At 41.6% G+C, this 25,084-nt stretch overlaps 1 protein-coding gene across 1 annotated transcript; it reads right to left on the bottom strand.

Annotated features, from left to right (window-relative positions):
* Positions 1-545: 545 nt before the first annotated feature.
* On the bottom strand, positions 546-24,744 carry LOC124003660 (metabotropic glutamate receptor 6-like). The gene is made up of 12 exons (XM_046312155.1): positions 24,367-24,744; positions 21,798-22,408; positions 15,586-15,802; positions 15,290-15,425; positions 14,971-15,125; positions 14,685-14,825; positions 14,376-14,576; positions 7,605-7,744; positions 6,853-7,476; positions 6,365-6,676; positions 2,163-2,398; positions 546-1,755 (listed from the first exon to the last, which is right to left on the bottom strand). Exons 2-12 carry the CDS (start codon positions 22,350-22,352, stop codon positions 1,752-1,754), a joined length of 2,721 nt encoding a protein of 906 aa, XP_046168111.1. The 5' UTR covers positions 22,353-22,408; positions 24,367-24,744; the 3' UTR covers positions 546-1,751.
* Between the last annotated feature and the right edge of the window lie 340 nt (positions 24,745-25,084).

The following is a 25,084-nucleotide window of genomic DNA, read 5'->3' as shown; positions in this document are numbered from 1 at the left end:
ACTGTTTGTTTCTCCATTCTAAACAGACCTGGATAGGGTTTTCTGCAAGATGCGTCTCACTATGATACTGTAGTGGAGACATCGCCACAGGGCACGTAATGTGCCACACTCTAGTCTCCACACTACAGAATGGTTAGCTTACCCAGTAAGTAGTTCTGTTTTACTGTACAGTTTCAATAAATCTCCCACAGGGGGCAATGGTAGCTTCACTCAATGGAAGAAAGCTACAGCTATAGAAGTACAACACTAAGGTGGAATTGTGGGGTACTGTATGTACTATTGGGTTTTATCAAATGGAGTTGTCATTATTCATATATTATTCATATTTTAGTGTATAACCGTATTTGAATATATAAAATGCCTATCAATATCTTTTTTTTAAAATTCAATCACCTTTTTCCCTTAGCCTGAGCATAACCCCGGAGAAGTAAAACATGATCTTACTGCAAATAACAATGTTGCAAACTGAGCCACCACTGCATGGCGTTCAAACTCACAAAATAGAAACTCAGTACCCCTCAGCACAGAGTGAATGCTGCATGCGTTCTGTGATATAGAAATGTGACCTTAACTGGGCTATCGTGGTTTTGTGGACCATTATGGTGCCACAATATTCATTTACAAATAGGTTTACATAAAATCACTAATTTAAATTAAGGGAAACTTGTAGCATTTTGATACCACAAACCTGTGATTTTTATGGCACAATATTGACGAACAAAAGTAGGCATTGGAAATCCAAATGATATTCCCAGTGAAATCTAGTGTTACCATAACTGTTCTCACTATCACACCCCAGCAGCACTAAAGATATTTGGAACAATCTAGGGAACTGCCATACATTGTGTAGTATCTACCATAAGTTGTTCTAACAATGAAATTGTCACAGGTGCCTTACAAAACACAATATCCTGTTCATAATCACTGGTTTCTTGTTTAGAGACTGCAGCAGCATATACAAGTCATTACCGCTAAAACAATTAACACCGAACCAAAGCATCTACTGTAGATGTTATATTAAAATGGTCCCTTACATGAGGTTTGATCTGGTAGTATTGACGTCAGTAATCAAAATTCCCTACAATTGTTTCTCTCTTTAAAAGTATGTCCTCCATGAACCCTACATGTATTCCAGGATTTAGTAGTGTATAGAAAAGCTAGTTCCTTCCGGTGAAATCAGTAAAAAAGAACGAGTCAAAGTCGTAACACTCATACACACAATACTATGGAAGCATTCATATAATGTACACACAACCCATGTAGTGCTGATAAATCAAGCAAACAAAGCTTCATTGTTTTCAAAATATCCCACTTTGGATCATCCAGTCGGGAAAAGGTTTTTCATTTGATCAACTGCTGACCCAAATAATTGTCCTGAGGAGAAAAATCAGACTATTTCATTGCCATGGTCAATTTGAGATATCCTACTGTAAAAGGAGACACTGTGTCCTGCAGTCTGGCAAAGCTGTCTACAATGTTCATTGTGTTCTTTTCAGGAATCAGGATGATCCAGGAGGATGATCCAATGTATCAACTGTTCCGTTTACAGTCAGGTCACAGCACTTGTTGCGAGTCAGTCAGTGTTTATTTAGAATGACAGAAAGTTAGCGTCTCCATTTCATTTCCATCCCAACCATGTGACAGTGTAGCCTTCACCATTGATCAAAAGCTGTGCTTTGCCAAGAGAGACCATGCTAAGCTGTCATCTGTAAGGCGCCAAGTGTTGCATTCATCTCTGGTTTCCTGCTGGGTTATCTAAAGTGATTGAAGAGAGAGCAATTACTATTGTCTTAGTGAAAAATGAACACTGTAATCTGTTTCTGTTATTGTGAATACATACAGTAACACAGGTGAAGGATCAGTGGACACAGAAAAAAGGGTTCTGAAGTGGTTCTTCGGCTGTCACATAGGACAACCATTATTGGTTACAAGTAGTTAACCTTTTTGGTTCTAGGTGGAACCCTTTCAGTTCCAGGTAGAACCCTTTTGGTTTCCATGTGGAGGTTCTACATGGAACCCAAAAGGTTTCTAAATGGAACTGAAAGGGTTCTACCTGAAACCTAAAAGGGTTCTCCCATGGGGACAGCCGATGAACCCATTTAGGTTCTAAATAGCACCTTTTTCTAAGAGTTCTGACTGGACACCGTCTCTGCTTTACTCACTGTGATCTGTCAGGGACTATGGCGCTACTTTTGGACTCTCCGTTCTGCTTGTCTTCTTTCTGGGAGAGTTGTGTGGTCACTGCTGAAGCCACAGCCTTGAAGCTGCGTTTGCGTTTCTGCACGTTCTGCTCCGGAAGGAAGATGATGACATAGACCTTAGGGATGTACAACATGCCGAGCGACACAGTGGCACTCAGGCTCATGGACACCGTCAGGGTGGTGGTCTGGATGAACATCTGGAGCAGATAGAAGGCAGGGTGAAAGTTAACAATAAATACCTCAGTATAAACCTAGACATTTGACAATAGGGGTTGGATTGCCTGGCTGGGTACTACGTGAATTGCATGTGTTGCATTCACAACTCAAAATATGATTTTTTAAATGTTTTATTATCTATCCTATGCCTGTAATTCCTTCTATTAATCAGAGAATAACCTGAGAATGAGTATATAGTATTCTGAGAATATGCTGAGAATACAGTAAACATTCAATAAACAATGTATGGAGGTTGTCTTACATAATATTTTCCATGGCAATCCCCATGACACCTTTATTATGCCTAACTACTATACAATGTCTGAAGAAGCTATATGAGGAGAAGTCTCAGAGGTACACAGCATACAGACGTTGTTTCTTCATCTGAATGTTCAGGAGCTGTTCTGAATGACTGTGTGATAATGCTCTCGGTAGCCGATGTGAGCAAGACCTTTAAACAGGTCAACATTCACAAAGCCGCAGGGCCAGACAGATTACCAGGACGTGTACTCAAAGAATGCGTGGACCAACTGTCAAGTGTCTTCACTGACATTTTCAACCTCTCCCTGACCGAGTCTGTAAAACCTACATGTTTCAAACAGGCCACCATAGTCCCTGTAACCAAGGAAGTGAAGGCAACCTGCCTAAATGATTACTGCCCCGTAGCACTCAAGTCGATAGCCATGAAGTGCTTTGAAAGTCTGGTCATGGCTCACATCAACACCATCCTCCCGGATACCATAGACCCACTCCAATTTCCATACCGCCCCAACAGATCCACAGATGACGTAATCTCAATCACACTCCACACTGCCCTTTCTAATCTGGACAAAATGCTGTTCATTGATTACAGCTCAGTGTTCAACCCCATAGTGCCCATGAAGCTCATCACTAAGATAAGGACCCGGGGACTAAACACCTCCCTCTGCAACTGGATCCTGGACTTCCTGACGGGCCGCCCCCAGGTGGTAAGGGTAGGCAACAACACATCTGCCACGCTGATCGTCAACACTGGGGTCACTCAGGGCTGTGTACTCAGTCCCCTCCTGTACTCCCTGTTCACCCACGACTGCGAGGCCAAACACGACTCCAACACCATCATTACATTTGCTGATGACAATAGTGGTAGGCCTGATCACCGCCAACGATGAGACAGCCTATAGGAAGGAGGTCAGAGAACTGGCAGTGTGGTGCCAGGAAAACAACCTCTCCCTCATTGTGAGAAAGACAAAGGAGCTGATCATGGACTACAGGAAAAGGCTGGCCGAACAGGCCCCCATTAACATCGATGGGGCTGTAGTGGAGCGGGTCGAGAGTTTCAAGTTCCTTGGTGTCCACATCACCAACGAACTATCATGGTCCAAACACACCAAGACAGTCATGAAGAGGGCATAACAAAACCTTTTCCACCTCAGGAGACTGAAAAGATTTGGCATGGGTCCCCAGTGTCAGGGTTTACCAGAATTGGACCCAGAAGCAGACCAGGACAAGGTGAGTATAAAGATGGTGAGTATTTATTAATCAATGAGAACGTGGAGGTAGATAGTTCCGGGTGGAGGAGCGGGCAGCGGAGGTGGGTTGATGGAGTGGATAGGCAGATCCAATGGATAACAACACACTGGCGACGAGCAGACAGGAATGGGGTATGGGTTCCGGGTGAATGGCTGTAGACAAAACAAACGGCAGTAAGTTAAAGGCAAGCAAGACGTACAAAACAATAAAACAAAACAAACTCTATAAACTGGAGGCTGGTTCGTGGGCACAACATACTGTTCATGGCTAACGATCCGGCAGGGAATGGATGTCAGGTCAGAGCTTTTGAAGGGGAGAGGTGATGATCAGGACAGGTGTGCAGATGATGGGATACAGGTGCGGGTGAACATCGATCTCCCAACAAGTTAATTCGCCCGGCAACCAGACAGGGTGCGTTCCAGGACACCGGAAACACACTCCAGGACAGAAACAGGCAAACCCAGACTCAGGAAGCGGGATTCGTGACACCCAGATCCTCAAAATGTTCTACAGCTGCAACATCGAGAGCATTCTGGCCGGTTGCATCACCGCCTGGTATGGCAACTGCTCGGCATTGAACCGTAAGGCGCTACAGAGGGTAGTGCGTACAGCCCAGTACATCACTGGGGCAAAGCTTCCTGCCATCCAGGACATATATAATGGGCGGTGTCAGAGGAAAGCCCACCAAATTATCAGAGACTCCAGTCACCCATGTCATAGACTGTTTTCTCTGCTACCGCACGGCAAGCGGTACCAGAGCGCCAAGTCTAGGTCCAAAAGGCTCCTTAACAGGTTCTACCCCCAAGCTATAAGATTGTTGAACAATTAATCAAATGGCCACCTGGACTATTTACATTGACCCCCCTCCTTTGTTTTTACACTGCTGCTACTCACTGTTTATTATCTATGCATAGTCACTTCACCCCTACCTACATGTACAAATTACTCAACTAACCTGTACCCCCGCACATTGACTCGGTACCAGTACCACCTGTATATAGCCTCGTCATAGTTATGCTATTGTAACTTTTTATGATTTTAAATGTTTTACTTTAGTTTATTTGGTCCATTTTTTCTTAACTCTTCCTGAACTGCACTGTTGGTTAAGGGCTTGTAAATAAGCATTTCACGGTAAGGTCTACGCTTGTTGTATTTGGCTATAAACTATAAACACTGAGGAGTGGTGCTCTATTCATGGGTATTTTAGCTAATCATCTTGGTGTTCCTCTGTTGTCAGCCTGGCAACAACAGTAATGAGAACAGACTTGTGGTCTGAGTCCAATGCACTGACAATTCAAAAGCAGTACACCTCATGAATTAATAAATAGCTACATGGCACAATATCCTGAGGGCATAACCCACATATCTTTTCATTTCTATATTCTCTGTCCTCTTCTTTGTTATGGTTTTTATTGGCTCTCAATGACCTGGCCAGCACTGATGTGGCAACGCATGGATGACCAGAGAGCACCGTTCACATGCGTTAATATTAAAGACATCATGACCACAGGCTAGTGCTAGGTACAGTATGGCTCAGCAACTAAGTGGCATTGAAATATGACAAAGAGCAGTTCTAATGAGACCCAAAGGCAATACAGACCAGAGAGAGATATTTTCTTATCATGTGCATCAGCAATCAAGTCAACCATCCAGACCACACACATTGAAGCAAGTCAGTAGAAAATGTAAAAACATAGCCAACCCTAGGTTTGCCGTGCTCTCCCAAATCTAACACCTTCCATTCACACTTCCCTAATGATCAGCATGCAATTATTGACACTTTTCTGAGTACCTCTCAAAATCTAATGCATCAATACCCCTGCATTCCTACCTAATAACACTGTTTTACTGTTATTGTGCTGTTATAATACTGTCTGCAACTAATGCAATCTGACAACTAAATGTTATTGATGCTATATTTAGACATTCTAAGCTATGAGTAACTGTGTAATTGAAAAGCATGTATGGGTTATTTTTTGTCACTCGGGGACCCATTTTGTCCCTGAGCTCATCTGACCTCATTTCTGAGTTCCCCCGTCTTTGATTAATTTCATTTCCATTTGCAGAGGGTAAAATATCTTTAATTCACCTGCGGGTTGGATCATTTCAGTTTGACTGACTCTTAAGAATACCCCCTACCAGTCTGAATAAACTTCCATCTTTTAAATCTTGACTATTGTTCCACTGCTTTGTGAGCATAGAAATAAGCCACAAGGTAAATTGGCATCTGTCATTCAAGGAAGAGGATGCTGAACATACTGTGAGTACGACAGGTAACAAACTAGCATTCAATAACAGTGTTGACAGTTCTTCAATAGAGAAGTTAGCTCTAGAACCAATTAGAGAAAGCATAGTTTTATGGTTGCTTTAAAAAAAACTTTTTTCCCGCAGGGAAAATACCAGCAATTATATAAATATAACACTGAATTTCAAACCTTCTCAGTAGATTGGGCTGTGCCAAAGAAGATGGGCACAAAGGCCAGCCACACGATGCAGGTGGTGTACATGGTGAAGCCAATGGGTTTCGCCTCGTTGAAGGTCTCTGGCACCCCTCTGCTCTTGATGGCGTACACAGTGCAAGTCACCATCAGAACGATACTGTAGCTCAAGCAGAGGACCAGGGCCAGGTCGGACATGTCACATTTCAGGACCCCACGTGCAAACTCTGGGTTGGGCGGGTGCTGCTCCTCATAGTCTATGATGGTGTGTGGGGGCACCACTCCGAACCAGATGAAAACTCCAAGTAACTGTGGATATACACAGAATTAGCTAAATATTGATGTGGCCCATGGTTCAGCCATTCGATCTAATTCTACTGTATACCATTCCAGACACCATTTCCTATGTCTTTAACAAAAAACACTGTTGTATTACTGCCTCGTTTTCATCACATGCAGTAGGAGAGAGGCAGAAACCCACTCACCTGCACTCCAATGAGTATAAAGGTGATGATGAGCTGAGAAGCGGGGCTGATGAATGGAGGTGGCGTGACTGCTTTCTTGCCCTGCTCAAAAATACGGTAAATGCGGTTGGTCTTTGTGAGCATAGCTGAGTAGGTAATACACATGCCCAGGCCCAGCAGCAGCCTGCGGAATGCACATACTGGGGCGCTGGGCTCTGCGATCATGAGGAAGGTGATGAGGTAGATGAGGAAGATGCCTGTCAGGAGAACATAGCTGAGCTCCCGGCCGGAGGCCCGGACGATGGGGGAGTTGTTAAAGCGGATGAAGGTGATGATGCATCCAGAGGTGGCTAAGATGCCCAAGACAGCCAGGAACACAGGGATGATGGCCCAGGGGGAGCTCCACTCCAGCTTGATAATGGGTGTGGACCGGCAGCCCGTCCGGTTTGACATGGGACGCATGTCGAAGGGACACATGTCACAGTTTAGCTCATCCAGCTGGTACTGATATCCGTCACACAGCTCGCAGTGCCAGCAGCAGGGCACACCCTTCACCATCTTCTTCCTCTCTCCTAGCTCACAGGGGAAACTGCACACCGAGTCAGGGACTGCACTGTCCCCACCCGACCACTGCATCTCCTCAGCCTTCCACAGAAATAGAGACAGAAACAGACACAGTGACAGAAACCATGCTGATGAACATCAAGTGATAAAAACACTGATAAAGTGAACATCAACATAGCTAAATGAAAAAGGCCAAAACAAATGTTTACATTGAGTCGCAGATAGTTTGTCCACTGGCCAATACACCGGTAACCAGGGTTGGTGGTGTTTGAGAGCTGGAACTGGAAGATGTCATAGCGACCAGGAGCATCTCCATTTTCATTGAACATGACCCCAGTCCCTGCACTGCCTGTTGGATAGAGGAGCAGGGATTTTCAACAGTGCTACCCACTATTGGGCAGTATATTGTATGCACCATAAAGGGTCAGTAGTGTTCCCTGGTGGAATGCCTTTGACCAAAGAAAAATGTAACATTAGAGGAGGTGAACCTACAAGACTCGTGTCTTATGCAACCAGGGCAAAGCTGAGCATAAGATTCTTCCAGTGGAGGGTTCTTTTCCATACATGATGCTATTCTTTCTGTACTCTCTGGTCTGTTGCCTTAACACTATAGCTTGTTCCTGCCTGTTCTGTTCAGGCATTCAATCAGAGAGGGCTTTCTATACAAAGGTCATCCACTAAGAGGGAAAAGGAAATAGCTATGCTTTCATAGAAAGCTCCTTGGACTCCAAACAGTGATAAAGAAATGTATTTTTTATGAAAGATGGAGCTAAAAAGAGGAGTGTGTCTTGTGTATGAAGAAAGAAGGCAGCCCTGGGGAAGAAGAGTGCATTGAAGGGACTTAGTACATTAGCAGAGATCCCAAGGCTAATGCAGAGTGCAGTGCTGTCTTCAGACTGAACTCCCTCCACACTCTTCTCTTAAACCCATGGGACGCGATGGGAACCAGAAGTGGAAAAGGCTTCATGAAACCATGCATTAGGCACACCATGTCATTTCAATGTGGAAATCTGGGTAATATTTGGTTGAGAATTTGATCAATGATATTTCAACATGTATTCACCCACTCAGAAAGGCAGCCAGAAGGTTGTTGAATTCTCAATGTGTTATCACTAGGCTTTCAACAATCTTAAAGCACAACCAAATTCCAATGGAAAAACTATGTCAGAATTTTAGTTTAGCTGTCATCTAAATGTATTATCACTGCACTTTCAACCATTTAAAATCACAACAAAGTAAATAACATTTTACTGCAGTTGGCTAAATCAGGGTCACACAGAGTGTTTCTTGGTAGTCTTAAATAAATCTACTTTGAAACAAAAGTATATACATCACACACATGATTAGGGGCTTAAAAAAATGAAGACACCTGTATCACAAAATTACACATTATATAAATCACAGAACACTTAAATATAACAAAACAGTTTAAAATATAAAAAACATTCCACCCATGACGCCACTAAAGGGTGATTTGGTATTTTGACTGTAGGAAAGGTCTACAATGGGAATGCAAAATCAGATATTTTGTATTATATCACTGTGCTTCATCTATTAGCACAACTAAATGACCTGGATTGCAGTTGAGATTACATTAAAAGTGTAAGTGATAAATGCTGTTCAAGATTCTGCACAGATTAATGTAGCAATTGTGAAGATCTCCACAGACCTGGGATCTTTGCATGCTCTCTTCAACATGCACACTTTCTATGTTAACATAAGAAAACATTTATAGTTACAGTAACCTCAAAATGTGGCCATGGACGTGTCCCTCATTTTAGGTTGAATAAATACTGATACATTCGTTTGTAAGATATCCTTAACTTTAGGCTATTTACTGTATTATAAAAGTCATATTGAATTGTACCCAACCAAATATCACAATTTAAAGGAGATTTATCTAATACTTGGACAGTTCCATCTGAGCCTCTCGCTTAATCCTATTCTTTAACTCGTTTTTGGGGTTTAGTTGGAGACGTGAATCCAACATATGATTTATTTGTCAACAAGTTCATAGGCTATTTACTGTATTGCAAAGTTATATTGAATTGCGTTTGTTTGTCAACGCATCAAAATATGAACATTTAAATGAGATGTATCTTTAGTCTGGCTTTAATTCTGCTTTGTCCGGATTCATGTTTCCATCTCAAACAAAAATATTATAAGTTAAAGAATAGGACTAAATCAAATCAAATGATTTAAAGTGCATTTAAAGTTTGATTTGATTTTGTCTTATTCTTTAAATTAGATTTTTGGTTGAGATGGAGATGTGAATCCAACATATTAATTATTAACTTGAACATTACATGTGAAATCAACTTGAAACCAGCTTGAAACATTAGGGCCTATATATATATATATTGTCTATTTTTAGTTTAATTCTAGGTTGAAATGAAACAATAACAGTTGATGATTTTGCAAATGCTTTATAGGCCTAAATAGCATCATTGATTATACAGTTGAAGTGTGAAGTTTACATACGCTTAGGTTGGAGTCATTAAAACTTGTTTTTCAACCACTCTGCTTGTTTCTTGTTAACAAACTATAGTTTTGGCAAGTCGGTTAGGACATCTACATTGTGAATGACACAAGTAATTTTTCCAACAATTGCTTACAGACAGATTATTTTACTTATAATTTACTGTATCACAATTCCAGTGGGTCAGAAGTTTACATACACTAAGTTGGCTGTGCCCTTAAACAGCTTGGAAAATTCCAGAAAATGATGTCATGGCTTTAGAAGCCTCTGATAAGCTAATTGTCAGTTAGCTTATCAGTTGAGTTGAGTCAATTGGAGGTGTACCTGTGGATGTATTTCAAGGCCTACCTTCAAACTCAATGCCTCTTTGCTTGACATCATGGGAAAAATCAAAACAAATCAGCCACGACCTCAGAAAAAAAATTGTGCGACATGTGCAAATCAATCCCAGAACAACAGCAAAGGACCTTGTGAAGATGCTGGAGGAAACAGGTACAAAGTATCTACATAGTAAAACGAGTCTTATATCAACATAACCTGAAAAACCGTTCAGCAAGGAAGAAGCCACTGCTCCAAAACCGCCATAAAAAAGCCAGACTACGGTTTGCAACTGTACATGGGGAAAAAGATTGTACCTTTTGGAGAAATGTCCTCCGATCTGATAAATCAAAAATATAACTGTTTGGCCATAACGACCATTGTTATGTTTGGAAAAAAAAGGGGGAGGCTTGCAAGCTGAAGAACACCATCCCAACCGCAAAGCACGGGGGTGGCAATATCATGTTGTGGGGGTGCTTTGCTGCAGGAGGGACTGGTGCACTTCACAAAATAGATGGCATCATGAGGGTGGATAATTATGTGGATATATTGAAGCAATATCTCAAGACATCAGTCAGGAAGTTAAAGCTTGGTCGCAAACGGGTCTTCTAAATGGACAATGACCCCAAGCATACTTCCAAAGTTGTGGAAAATGGCTTAAGGACAACAAAGTCAAGGTATTGGAGTGGCCATCACAAAGCCCTGACCTCAATTCTATAGAAATGTCTGGGCAGAACTGAAAAAAAGTGTGTGCAAGCAAGGAGTCCTACAAACCTGACTCAGTTTCACCAGCTCTGTCAGGAGGAATGGGCCAAAATTCACCCAACTTATTGTGGGAAGGTTGTGGAAGGCTACTGAAACATTTGACCCAAGTTAAATAATTTAAAGGCAACCAAATATTAATTGACTGTATGTAAACTTCTGACCCACTGGAAATGTAATGAAAGAAATTAAAGCTGAAATACATCATTCTCTCTCCTATTATTCTGACATTTCGTATTCTTAAAATGAAGTGGTGATCCTAACTGACTTAATTAAGATTTTTACTGGGATTAAATGACAGGAATTGTGAAAAACGGAGTTTAAATGTATTTCGCTAAGGTGTATGTAAACTTCAGACTTCAACTGTATATACAAAAGCATGTGGACACCCCTTCAACTTAGTGGATTTGGCTATTTCAGCCACACCCGTTGCTGACAAGTGTATAAAACCGATCACACAGCCGGGAAATCTTTTATTTTATTAAATCTTTAATTTTATTTGTATTTACGAATAGCCAGGGGCACACACCAACACTCAGATATACTTTACAAATCAAGTATTTGTGTTTAGTGAGTCCGCCAGATAGGAGGCAGTAGGGATGACCAGGGGTGTTCTCTTGGTAAGTACGTAATTTGGACCATTTTCCTGTCCTGTTAAGGATTCAAAATATAACAAGAACTTTTGGGTGTCAAGGAAAATGTATTTAATAACATGTATATAATTTCCTTTAGGAATGTAGTGAAGTAAAAGTTGTCAAAAAATACAGTATTAAAGTACAGATACCCCAACAACTACTTAAGTAACACTTTAAAGTATTTTTACTTAAGTACTTTATACCACTGGCAGTAGAATGGCCTTATTGAAGAGCTCAATGACATTCAACATGGCAACTTCATAGGATTACATCTCTCCTACAAGTCAGTTCGTCCCGATAAGTACTGGTATTGTGAAGTGGAATCGTCTCAGGAGCAACAACAGCTCAGCACCGAAGTGGTAGGCCACACAAGCTCACAGAACGGGACCGCCGAGTGCTGAAGCGCATAACACATAAAAATCGTCTGTCCTCGGTTGCAACACTCACTACCGAGTTCCAAACTGCCTCTGGAAGTAACTGTTCATCAGGTGTTTCATGAAATGGGTTTCAATGTCCCAGCAGCCGTACACATGCCTAAGATCACCGTGCACAATACCAAGTGTCAGCTGGAGTGGTTTAAAGCTCGCCGCCATTGGAGCAGTGGAAATTAGTTCTCTGGAGTGATGAATCACGCTTCACCACTGGCAGTCCGACGGACAAATCTGGGTTTGGCGGACGCCTGGAGAACACTACCTGCCCCAGTGCATAGTGCCAGTTTGGTTGAGGAGGAATAATGGCCTGGGGCTGTTTTTCATGGGTCGGGCTAGGCTACAGCATACAATGACATTCTAGACGATTCTGTACTTACAACTTTGTGTGAAGAGTTTGGTGAAGGCCCTTTCCTGTTTCAGCATGACAATGCCCCCCTGCACAAAGTGAGGTCCATACAGAAATGGTTTGTCAAGATCGGTGTGGAAGAACTTGACTGGCCTGCACAGAGCCCTGACCTCAATCCCATCACCTTTGGGATGAATTGGAACGCCAACTGCGAGCCAGGCCTAATCGCCCAACATCAGTGCCCTCTTGTGGCTGAATGGATGTAACGGCTGTTGTTGGTGGAAGGAGAGGAGGACCAAAGCGCAGCGTGGTAAATGTTCATATTTTTTATAAAACAACTGAACAAAACAACAAAACGACAAACGAACAGTCCTGTAAGGTGACAAAAAACACTAAACAGAAAATAATCACCCACAACTAAAATGGGGGAAAACAGGCTACCGAAGTATGATTCTCAATCAGAGACAACGAATGACACCTGCCTCTGATTGAGAACCATACCAGGCCAAACACATAAACACAACATAGAAAAAAGAACATAGACTACCCACCCCAACTCACGCCCTGACCAAACTAACACAAAGACATAATAAAGGAACTAAGGTCAGAACGTGACAATGGATGCAAGTTCACTCAGCAATTGTATTTACTTTGCTGCTCTTTTGCACACCAATATCACTACTTACACACCATCATCTGCTCATCATCATCTGCTCATCTATCACTCCAGTGTTAATCTGCTAAATTGCAATTACGTTGCTACTATGGCCTACTTATTGCCATACCTCCTCATGCCATTTGCACACACTGTATATAGACTTTCTTTTTTTCTATTGTGTTATTGACTGTAAGCTTGTTTATTCCATGTAACTGTGTGTTGTTGTTTCTGTCGCACTGCTTTGCTTTATCTTGGCCAGGTCGCAAATGAGAACTTGTTCTCAACCAGCTTACCTGGTTAAATAAAGGTGAAATTTAACAAATTTAAAAATAAATTATCGGGCACAGACAACAGCACAAAAGCAAGAAGGTAGAGACAGTAAGAGTGTCCATGATTGAGTCTTTGAATGATGAGATGGAGATAAAACTGTCCAGTTTGCGTGTTTTTGACAGCTCGTTACAGTTGCAGCGAACTGAAAAGAGGAGTGTCCCAGGGCTGTGTGTGCTTTGGGGATCTTTAACAGAATGTGATTGGCAGAACGGGTGTTGTATGTGGAGGATGAGGGCTGTAGTATGTATCTCAGATAGGGGGAGTGAGGCCTAAGAGGGTTTTATAAATAAGCATCAACCAATGTTGCAACATCTAGCCTTCCCAGAAGATAGCAGCAAAGGGGGGACCAACTCCATATTAACGCCCATGATTTTGGAATAAGATGTTCGACGAGCAGGTGAACACATACTTTTGGTCTTGTAGTGTACTTTAAACAAGGTTTGTCTATGCTGAAAATGTGTTACAATGATGACACAATCCTGTGGTTGAAATTCCACCCTCAAAACAACAGTTGATAACTTTCAAATCCAATGTATTTTCCATTTAAATTACACGTCACAATACGTTGACAAATTACGTTGACACAACATTGATTCAACTGGTTTGTACATTTTCTCTATACACTTTCTAACCATTATTTAAAATAATTTAATTTATCAAGAATATATTCTGGTTTGACAGCAACAACAAAAATAAAAGTCAGGATGCAAAATATATATAATTTTCCAACTTGATTTAAACAAAGTCTATAGAATGTTCCAAGACCTGATTGATTGCTGCTCCAATGGAATCCCTCAAGACCCTAAGAGCTGTTGGAAATTACCGCCTGCCTGAAACCTCTACCTGTTTTGGTAGGATGACCACTCAAACCACTCCCAGACAGTCCTAGCAAAAGTTGTGTTTGAGAAATTTCCCTTTGCTAAGAAGCAATTTTTGTACTTAATTGATATCCAGAAATTATATTGATATTGCGATAAAAACGGACCTTTAATGACCCGTGCTCCCTACATTTCCAACTCACCATTAAAGTTGACTGAGCGAATGTATTGGAGCAGCTTACTCCCTTCCACTGGGTCCATCTTCTCACAGACACCCATGGAGCCCGGACAGAGGTCCAGGTGCATGCTGTGTAAGGCATGGGCCATGACATACACCGCGTCAATCACAAACTGTACCTTCCCTTCCTGCTCATACTGAGATTCCTGAGCGATTCTCTCTTCACCTGAAGAAGAGAGGAAGGGTGGCATACAATGGTTAAAGCCAGTGGAGCCTATAAATAAATCTGCTGATTTGAGATATAACATATGTCAGAAGTAACCTCTTCTCCTACCTGTACATTTTCTCCTACCAAGGTCGTACTTGATACCTGCTCGGGTCAGTTTACATTTGAAGTCGTCCTCCCAGTATTCAGCAAACCAGATGTTCCTTCTGTTGTTTTCCAGAGATCTTGATGTGAAGTAGTTGTCAAACCCTTGGCAAAGAACCAACAGAGGACAAACAGAACATCACTATCACCATATGTTTAAGACTTTCCCATCACCCACTGAAGTTAAAGTCATACTGAATAACAAAATATAATGTATCTCTGCAATAACTTCTCCATATGTTTTCCTTACCGTCGATGGAGGCCCTCTTAGGGAGGATGGTGACAGCCCCCTCAGCCACATCCTCCTGGTCCAGGATGGGCGAGCTCTTGGCCCCCCAGCTGTCAGAGCCCACAAAAAGGAAGTGACCCGTCAGGTTGGCCTTCTTTGCTGCCTCTAAGACACGTCTGTGAGAAGTGGTGGTAAGACATTAGCACACTGGTCCTTCAGTAGCTCTAGACTCTATAAGAACTTGGTACTGTAGAGCTTAGAGAACAGGTAGAACATGGTGGTTGTGTGACAACCTTCCTATGGAAAGGAAAGGAAAAGTTACTACTAAGTTACCACTCACCTGATGTCGTCCTCATTGGCAAAGATGATGACCCCACGAGCATTAGAGGTCTCCATTAATCTCTTAATGATCTTATCAAAGCCCCCTGGTTTGGGCTCTCGGGGGATTTTAATGGATTGGGCGATGCATAGACCTCCTGAATAAAGGGAGAAGAAAGACACAAGATTCAAACCATCAAGGTGTTTCTTCATTGGACCTCATATCCTCCCCATACAGTACCATCAATTGCAACACCATAGTGGCCATGGTTACGCTACCTCAGAAAATGTCAATTTACCACTAAATTCAGTACAAACCTGCCTCTCGAGATATCTGGAGGAAGGCATCGACACCACTCTCTCCGTAATTTCCTTCTGAGGCCAGTGTAGATACGTAGTTCCACCCCATAGCCTTGACGATGTCCACCATGGCCTGGGCCTGGTAGGAGTCAGGAGGGACCACACGGGAAAAGAACTCATAACGGCTTTTGTCACTCAGCTCTGGAGCCGTGGACGCATAACTAATCTGGGGGATCTGAAAGATACAGATGTTACATGATGTTAATGGCTGCATGTGCTGAACTTTAAAAAGATACCAGAGACAATCATTAGATCCAAAAGGATGGTTACTGGATGTTGGAAAGTTACTGAACCATGTGGGCCTTTCTCTGCAGCACCAGACACCATGTGTCATTTATCAAATCAATCTTCATCTGGAAAAATCATACACACAGTTGGTAAACAAACAACATAATACCACATTGCCAGGCATTTTGTCCCAAAACAACACTATAATGGAGGGTGCTGAATAGTTCTCACTTGTCCAGCCAATGTAATCCACTGGAACATTCATACAGTGTAATATTGCTACAGCAATAACTACTGGTCTGTGTCGGCCATAAAAGCCAACGTCATGGTAAAATACAGATGATAAATTTCACCGCAGTAAAAGCATTTGTTTGGAAAAAAATTGATGAGAAGATTCATTTACTGGTGTGCTACTTCATTTTACTTCACAGTTTATGTGAGTGGTCTTGGCTCTGACCCCACGAATGCCTGCCCATGGTTTAATGAGAGATTCTTTGGAGGGATGAGGAGAGAAAGGTAGACACAAGGGGTTGTGAAGGGAGAAGGAGAGAAGAGGGAGAGAACCATTTCACAGATTATCTGGAAGGATTATATGGGTTTTAGTCAAATTATGTTAAGCACAGAGGGAGAGAGACAGAGATCAAGAGACAAGGTTACCATTTCTCAGCTGTAAGCCATACAATATATTTAATTCTGATGGCCACGTGCAGCTTAAATTTGTTGCTTTACTTTCACCCTTTCCCTCTAGTGGGAACATTCATATACAGTGCCTTGCGAAAGTATTCGGCCCCCTTGAACTTTGCGACCTTTTGCCACATTTCAGGCTTCAAACATAAAGATATAAAACTGTATTGTTTTGTGAAGAATCAACAACAAGTGGGACACAATCATGAAGTGGAACGACATTTATTGGATATTTCAAACTTTTTTAACAAATCAAAAACTGAAAAATTGGGCGTGCAAAATTAGATACTGTTGTGAAGAAGTTTAAAGCCGGATTTGGATACGAAAAGATTTCCCAAGCTTTAAACATCCCAAGGAGCACTGTGCACGCGATAATATTGAAATGGAAGGAGTATCAGACCACTGCAAATCTACCAAGACCTGGCCGTCCCTCTAAACTTTCAGCTCATACAAGGAGAAGACTGATCAAAGATGCAGCCAAGAGGCCCATAATCACTCTGGATGAACTGCAGAGATCTACAGCTGAGGTGGGAGACTCTGTCCATAGGACAACAATAAGTCGTATATTGCACAAATCTGGCCTTTATGGAAGAGTGGCAAGAAGAAAGCCATTTCTTAAAGATATCCATAAAAAGTGTTGTTTAAAGTTTGCCACAAGCCACCTGAAGGTGCTCTGGTCAGATGAAACCAAAATGGAACTTTTTGGCAACAATGCAAAACGTTATGTTTGGCGTAAAAGCAACACAGCTCATCACCCTGAACCAACCATCCCACTGTCAAACATGGTGGTGGCAGCATCATGGTTTGGGCCTGCTTTTCTTCAGCAGGGACAGGGAAGATGGTTAAAATTGATGGGAAGATGGATGGAGCCAAAAACAGGACCATTCTGGAAGAAAACCTGATGGAGTCTGCAAAAGACCTGAGACTGGGACGGAGATTTGTCTTCCAACAAGACAATGATCCAAAACATAAAGCAAAATCTACAATGGAATGGTTCAAAAATAAACATATCCAGGTGTTAGAATGGCCAAGTCAAAATCCAGACCTGAATCCAATCGAGAATCTGTGGAAAGAACTGAAAACTGCTGTTCACAAATGCTCTCCATCCAACCTCACTGAGCTCGAGCTGTTTTGCAAGGAGGAATGGGGAAAAAAATTCAGTCTCTCAATGTTCAAAACTGATAGAGACATACCCCAAGCAACTTACAGCTGTAATTGCAGCAAAAGATGGCGCTACAAAGTATTAACTTAAGGGGGCTGAATAATTTTGCACGCCCAATTTTTCAGTTTTTGATTTGTTAAAAAAGTTTGAAATATCCAATAAATGTCGTTCCACTTCATGATTGTGTCCCACTTGTTGTTGATTCTTCACAAAAAAATACAGTTTTATATCTTTATGTTTGAACCCTGAAATGTGGCAAAAGGTCGCAAAGTTCAAGGGGGCCGAATACTTTCGCAAGGCACTGTATTACTCTGATACAGATCTAAGATCTTAATTTGATCACCCTGTTGCAAGTGAACTTTCCTGCACTGCAGGACATGTTAATCTTGTAGTGTATTTGAGGTTTAAAAAGGCTTCTGAAGTTTGTAATTTCGACTTTGAAATTTCAGACATGATTTTCCCTTCCGAAAAATATATCAACCCCAACAAAAATGTCCATTAATTATAATCCACATAATAATTAACATTTCCTGTTGCTGCAGGATTATTTTCTTGCTGTTGTAAACTGGCTCAAATTAAGATCCCACATCTGCATGAATACCATATATGGCTCCAACTACACTGCTCAAAGAAATAAAGGGAACACTTAAACAACACAATGAAACTCCAAGTCAATCACACTTCTGTGAAATCAAAGTGTCCCCATAGGAAGCAACACTGATTGACAATAAATTTCACATGCTGTTGTGCAAATGGAATAGACAACAGGTGGAAATTATAGGCAATTAGCAAAGACACCCCCAATAAAGGAGTGGTTCTGCAGGTCGTGACCACAGACCACTTCTCAGTTCCTATGCTTCCTGGCTGATGTTTTGGTCACTTTTGAATGCTAGCGGTGATTTCACTCTAGTGGTAGCATGAGACGGAATCTACAACCCACACAAGTGGCTCAGGTAGTGCAGCTCATCCAGGATGGCACACCAATGCGAGCTGTGGCAAGAAGGTTTGCTGTGTCTGTCAGCATAGTGTCCAGAGCATGGAGGCTCTACCAGGAGACCAGTACATCAGGAGACGTGGAGGAGCTGCTACCTCCGCCTTTGTGCAAGGAGGAGCAGGAGGAGCACTGCCAGAGCCCTGCAAAATGACCTCCAGCAGGCCACAAATGTGCATGTGTCTGCTCAAACGGTCAGAAACAGACTCCATGAGGGTGGTATGAGGGCCGACGTCCACAGGTGGGGGTTTTTCTCACAGCCCAACACTGTGCAGGACGTTTGGCATTTGCCAGAGAACACCAAGATTGGCAAATTTGCCAATGGCGCCCTGTGCTCTTCACAGATGAAAGCAGGTTCACACTGAGCACACGTGACAGACGTGACAGAGTCTGGAGATGCCGTGGAGAATGTTCTGTTGCCTGCAACATCCTCCAGCATGACCGGTTTGGCGGTGGGTCAGTCATGGTGTGGGGTGGCATTTCTTTGGGGGGTTGCAAAGCCCTCCATGTGCTCGCCAGAGGTAGCCTGACTGCCATTGGGTACCGAGATGAGACCCCTTGTGAGACCATATGCTGGTGCGGTTGGCCCTGTGTTCCTCCTACTGCAAGACAATGCTAGACCTCATGTGGCTGGAGTGTGTCAGCAGTTCCTGCAAGAGGAAGGTATTGATGCTATGGACTAGCCCGCCCGTTCACCAGACCTGAATCCAATTGAGCACATCTGGGACATCATGTCTCGCTCCATCCACCAACGCCACGTTGCACCACAGACTGTCCAGGAGTTGGCGAATGCTTTAGTCCAGGTCTGGGAGGAGATCCCTCAGGAGACCATCCGCCACCTCATCAGGAGCATTCCCAGGCGTAGTAGGGAGGTTATACAGGCACGTGGAGGCCACACACACTACTGAGCCTAATTTTGACTTGTTTTAAGGACATTACCTCAAAGTTGGATCAGCCTGTAGTGTGGTTTTCCACTTTCATTTTGAGTGTGACTCCAAATCCAGACCTCCATGGGTTGATACATTTGATTTCCATTGATTATTTTTGTGTGATTTTGTTGTCAACACATTCAACTATGTAAAGAAAAAAAGTATTTAATAAGAATATTTCATTCATTCTGATCTAGGATGTGTTATTTTAGTGTTCCCTTTATTTTGCTTGAGCAGTGTATATAGTCTTCTGTTGGGGAGAGTGAAATTCAATACACCAAACATTGATAACATCAATAGTAACATTCATTTCCAATATTTACATTCCAACACGAATTCCTAAAACAACATTAAGCCTCCTTTAAACCAAAAGACAAGGATGACATCAATTATCTTCAGAAATCAATTGATTATGGTATATTGTCAGTGCCATGTGTGTTGAGTTCAATGACATTTACAGGGATCTCTGACCTCAACCCTATAGACAAACCTTACCTTTCCCAGAGCTCTTACAATTCACTCTCAAGACCAGGACAACTCAAACGTTTAATAAATACCACAGAGAACATGTAGTTCAGATGTCATGTTAGAATATTATGTATTGTGATTCAAATGAGAGAACAATCATATTAAATCATGAAAATTACGCTTTTAAACCAATTCTCTCTGACTCTGGTATTAGATAGAGGTGATACAATGAGTATTAAATCAGACTGAGGACATCACACATCAGACTCTATCTGAGTAACTGTGCAAACTCTAGAACGGTACATTATGGGATGGAACTTAAGGATTTTGGGCACTGGCCAGCTAGTAGACCACATTTTTATGTAGCCCAGGTCCAAAATCTGTGCCATGCAATATTTGAAAACACAGTTTCTTTAGCCAGCAGGCTAGTTGGACACATTTTCTACAAGTCTGGTCTAAAGAATACTAGCCTCTGACTAGCAGGCTGACTTAATTTCCATTGCTGAGTACATACGTACAAGACAAGCCCACCATTTAGTTAAATCTGCAGAACACCGGTTAGAAAGTTGGTGATATCGTAGAACCAATGTCATCCCTCTGGCCTGATGCTCTATTTTCAGACTGGGTCCTGAGCTGCTGAGAGGGGCTTAATGGAGGATGGGATCTACAATTCTGTAGTTAACATCTTCACGATATGCAAGGTGACGCCTTGGTTCCCAACTAATAGCTCTCCATAAAGAGAATTAACTAGTGACAGAGGACTAGAGATGGTAGATGCTTAGCTTCTTGAACCTGAAGATTATTGAACCTAGTTGAAATGGCTAGTTTTAACAGCGACATTTCTAGATTACGAGTGGGTCATTAATGAGTCATGTCACTAAGTCACTGAGGGATTTAGGCAGCCCTAGTGTCCCGTTATAGCAATTAGCAGTGTATCTTATATTGAGGTTGTGTGAAATTAAACAGTTGAGGAAAATGCCAGGGTGTAAGTTCACAGCTGATTCATCAGGAAAACCTATTCGCGGCTCAGAACATGGATTCACAGGGGAATAGTGTTCACTTTCCATAGACGTCATACCCTACTGCTACATCCCACTGGCACAGACGTTAGTTCAATGTGTAGTTTTGATGTATATCAAAACACACAATTGCCCCACACATTACATAATGTAAAGGTATATTAAAGGTCCGATTTGGCTGTTTTTATCTCAATATAAAATCATTTCTAGGTAACAATTAAATAAGTTTTATTAAAATGGTCATAAAGAAACAAAAATAGCTTTAATTCCTCAAGAAAGAATTTAGCCAGGATTGTGTGGGAGTGGTTTGAGTGGGGAGGGAAAAACTGAAAATGTGCTGTTATTGGCAGAGGTTTGGAGCTCTCTTTCTTATTGGTCTATTAACTGCATGGCGATGTCACCATGGAAGGCCAACACTCCTTCCCACCAAACCAGGAAGACATTTCAGGCAGTTTTTTCAAACAGTTCTTATTATCATAATAAATCATTATCATAATTTCCACAATTTCACAGTATTATTCCAACCTCATAGTGTGGAAATATATATAAAACACAGGAAAATCACGTTTTTGACTGCACTGGGCCTTTAACTCTGCTGAAGAATATATGTACGTGTTTGAGGATAATGCTGTGTCATGGGAATATAGTACAGTGAGGGCTGCAATGCACAGCACAAGAAGAAGTCTCACCGCAAAGAGTCTCAGCACGTTGGCCACCATGATGGACACTGAGCTGCCGGATGCCCCGATTACTCCGACCACCCTCTCCGGTTTGGGAATGATGGGTGGCTCGCCATTAGAGCAGCGCACGTCCGAATTATCCTTCTGGATGAGGGCCTGGACGAAGGTTAGCGACTGCTCCAGGGCGTAGGTGTCTCTAGAACAGGTGTCCAGGATTCTGGCCCCCAGTGTGATGTTAGGCAGGAGGTCAGGGTCACTGTTGATCTGATCCAGGGCATACAGCATGGCCTCCATACGGTGGATACCTTTCTCCCGCTTGATCTCCCCACAGGGCACACCGGCTGGCCCACGGGAGTGCACTGGGAACAGGCCACCCAGGGTGATGTCCCCCTCAATCTTGATGGAGTGTGGTTGTGTGCCCTGCTGAGCCCATGTCTCTGGACTTAGACCCAGAAACAACATTAACAGTAACCTGGGAAATGTTGTTACATGACATCCAAACGGTGGACCAACCCCACAGCAGGACTGCGATTTGTGGCTCTGTGATGTCATGATTTTGGCCATCAAAGGTTCCTGTATCCAGTGTTAAAGTACCAGGCTCCTCCCTCTACCTTTGATACCTGTGAACAGTTTAATGAGGACATGTTGGTCTTTGGTTAATAAATACATCTGTATAGCTTTCATTACATACATTTTAAACTAACACTGCATGAGTCAAATAACTGTTTATCATACACATTGATCTGCAAATGCTCTAACCATGGCAGCAGAAATTACAATACACAATGTCTTGACATCACTGGCATATATATATACTGAACAAAAATATGAATGCAACATATAAACTGTTGGTCACATGTTTCATGAGCTGAAATAAAAGATCCCAGAAATGTTCCATACACACAAAAAATCTTATTTATCAAAACTTTTGTGCACACATTTGTTTACATCCCTGTTAGTGAGCATCTTTCCTTTGCCAAGATAATCCATCCATCTGACAGTGGTGGTATATCAAGAAGCTGATTAAACAGCATGATCATTACACAGGTGCACCTAAAAGGCCACTCTAAAATACGCAGGGGGGGGGGGCTGAGGAGTATTTCTGTCAGTAATTATGTGGGGAAAAACTAATTGTGTACCGCTGCCCAGTCATGTGAAATCCATAGATTAGGGCCTAATGAATTTATTTATATTGATTGATTTCCTTATATGAAATGTAACTCAGTAAAATCTTTGAAGTTGTTGCATGTTGCATTTATATTTTTGTTCAGTGTATAATATTCCCAAACATTATCATTCAACTAGACAATATAGGACATGCCACTTCAGTTCTTCACGACAGTCTCAAAATGAGCATAACAAATTTGTTTAAAAGTGTGTGTCTGTGTCCGAGAATATCTACTGCTCCTAGACTAGAAAATCAACCCGCTCAAACACCACAGCAGAGAGTCTTCATGAGTAAAGGTTATCTGTATTAAAAGGGTTGGACAAGTAAAACACAGCCAAGAGAGCAGCAAAGTGCATAGTAATAACATTGCATAAATATTTCACAAAAGCGAACATGGACAGATACAGTATATGTGTTTTATGTTATTTTTTATTATGTTCTGTAATACTGTTTAGGTTTAATGAAACATAAGGGAGACATAGGGGTGAGAGAAATAGAAGAATTAAGGTGCATGTTCAAGATCAAAATATGACTTGTGTAAGGAACAAGGAATTTCATCCCGATATGACGCTAAGAATATATATACTGAAATATATATACTAGAAGAATATATATACTGAAATATATATACTGAAATATAGCTCACAGTTTGACTGCCTATCCAGCTTACTTTTCTTACATTTTCACTATGTGAGGGGGAGATCCGAATAAGTTATAACAGTATTGAAAATTGGTCAAATATTTGGTGTACCCGTTTCCTGCAATCAAATGACTGAGTGGCCTCAAGGATGTAATGTTATATTGCAAAAAAAAACATCATAATTAATCAACTTTTCTTTTTTGAAGTTGCCAAAAATCTGGTGTTTCTTTGTTAATTTAAATGGTTTTGTTATATTTCAGTCTTTTGTGATGTATATAGTGGTATATTGGAATGCAAACGCAAAATATAATACATAACAAAACTATATCTGACATGGTACATGTGTCTTTTTTAAGCCCATAACCATGTGTGTGAGGTGTATACTTTCGTTTCAAAGTAGATTTGTTTAAGACTACCAAGAAACACTCTGTGTGACCCTGATTTAGCCAACTGCAGTAAAAGGTTATTAAGACATAACCAACTAAAGATATTGAAATGACAATAATATTGTTATGTAAATATGATGTTTCACAGAGTAAGGATAATTAAACCTTTAAACATTTTGTTGTTGCAAAACAGAATTTTATCTTAGTTGTATGATTATCATCCAACCAAACATCACATGCTATCATTTGATGCACATATCAATATTGTTCAAACAATGAAAAAACTGTGTTTGATACTGGCCTGAAGTCTACACAAATTCTGCAAGGCCTTGAAATAGAGATGTGACATATATTTGTACATAAATATAAGAATTGACTGCTTACCTGAGCATTCCATTTGGACCAGTCTTGATTTGACCCATCACGCCATCATTCCCAAATAGGCCTATTCCCATATTTAATATGTGATGATATTCAGTGCCCGTTTCTTCGTTGTTTTAGCGAAAAGTAAATCTATTAACATCTCAGATATTATATTTATTTTCCCAAAATAACTGTAATGGACTCAAATCGTTCAATAACATAAAAAAGGTGTTTTAGTTCATAAAAACATATTGAAAACGTTGGTTTTCGAGGCTTCCGTGTGTAGCATCATGTCTAAATCAGTAGAAAAAGTAGAAAAAGCACATTACGCCACTGAGATTCGACAAATCACTGCCAAATCCCTTAAAAGCTCTCCCCCTCTCGCTCTCTGTTTCTCTCTGTCACTCCCCTCTCTCTGTTGACCCCCCTCCCTCTCTCTCTCCCGAACCCTCTTCTCTCTCAGTGCACTAATGGCCACAGATTGGGATTATCATGCGGGCGTCTGTGAAGAAATCCCTAGGTGGACTAGCCTATATATTTTTATGCAGCTTGTTCTATATGTAGTCCCTCCCCCATTTATGATGGAACACCGTCACTCTGTCACTTTGCAGGGGAGATTAGAAAGGCATTGATTTGAATCATACATTCTCATACACACATGTTAATTCACATGTCGAAATATCATGTAAGGGACATATTCTACCAACTATCAACTGAAACAATACTGTGATTCGCAATC

This window comes from Oncorhynchus gorbuscha, linkage group LG18 (assembly GCF_021184085.1).
Source record: "Oncorhynchus gorbuscha isolate QuinsamMale2020 ecotype Even-year linkage group LG18, OgorEven_v1.0, whole genome shotgun sequence".
Taxonomy (NCBI): Eukaryota; Metazoa; Chordata; class Actinopteri; order Salmoniformes; family Salmonidae; genus Oncorhynchus; species Oncorhynchus gorbuscha.
The sequence above is the reverse complement of the archived record's forward strand: the minus strand, read 5'-3'. Positions and strand labels throughout refer to the sequence as shown.

What these genes read in the sequence shown, in the direction of transcription:
- LOC124003660 (XM_046312155.1), bottom strand. Translation starts at nt 22,352, where the DNA reads ATGGCCAAAATCATGACATCACAGAGCCACAAATCGCAGTCCTGCTGT. An exon ending in TGGTAGGAGAAAATGTACAG is followed by an intron (nt 14,577 to 14,684) that starts GTAGGAGAAGAG and finishes TCTCTTCTTCAG; the next exon opens with GTGAAGAGAGAATCGCTCAG. An exon ending in TTATACTCATTGGAGTGCAG is followed by an intron (nt 6,677 to 6,852) that starts GTGAGTGGGTTT and finishes GTATATCCACAG; the next exon opens with TTACTTGGAGTTTTCATCTG.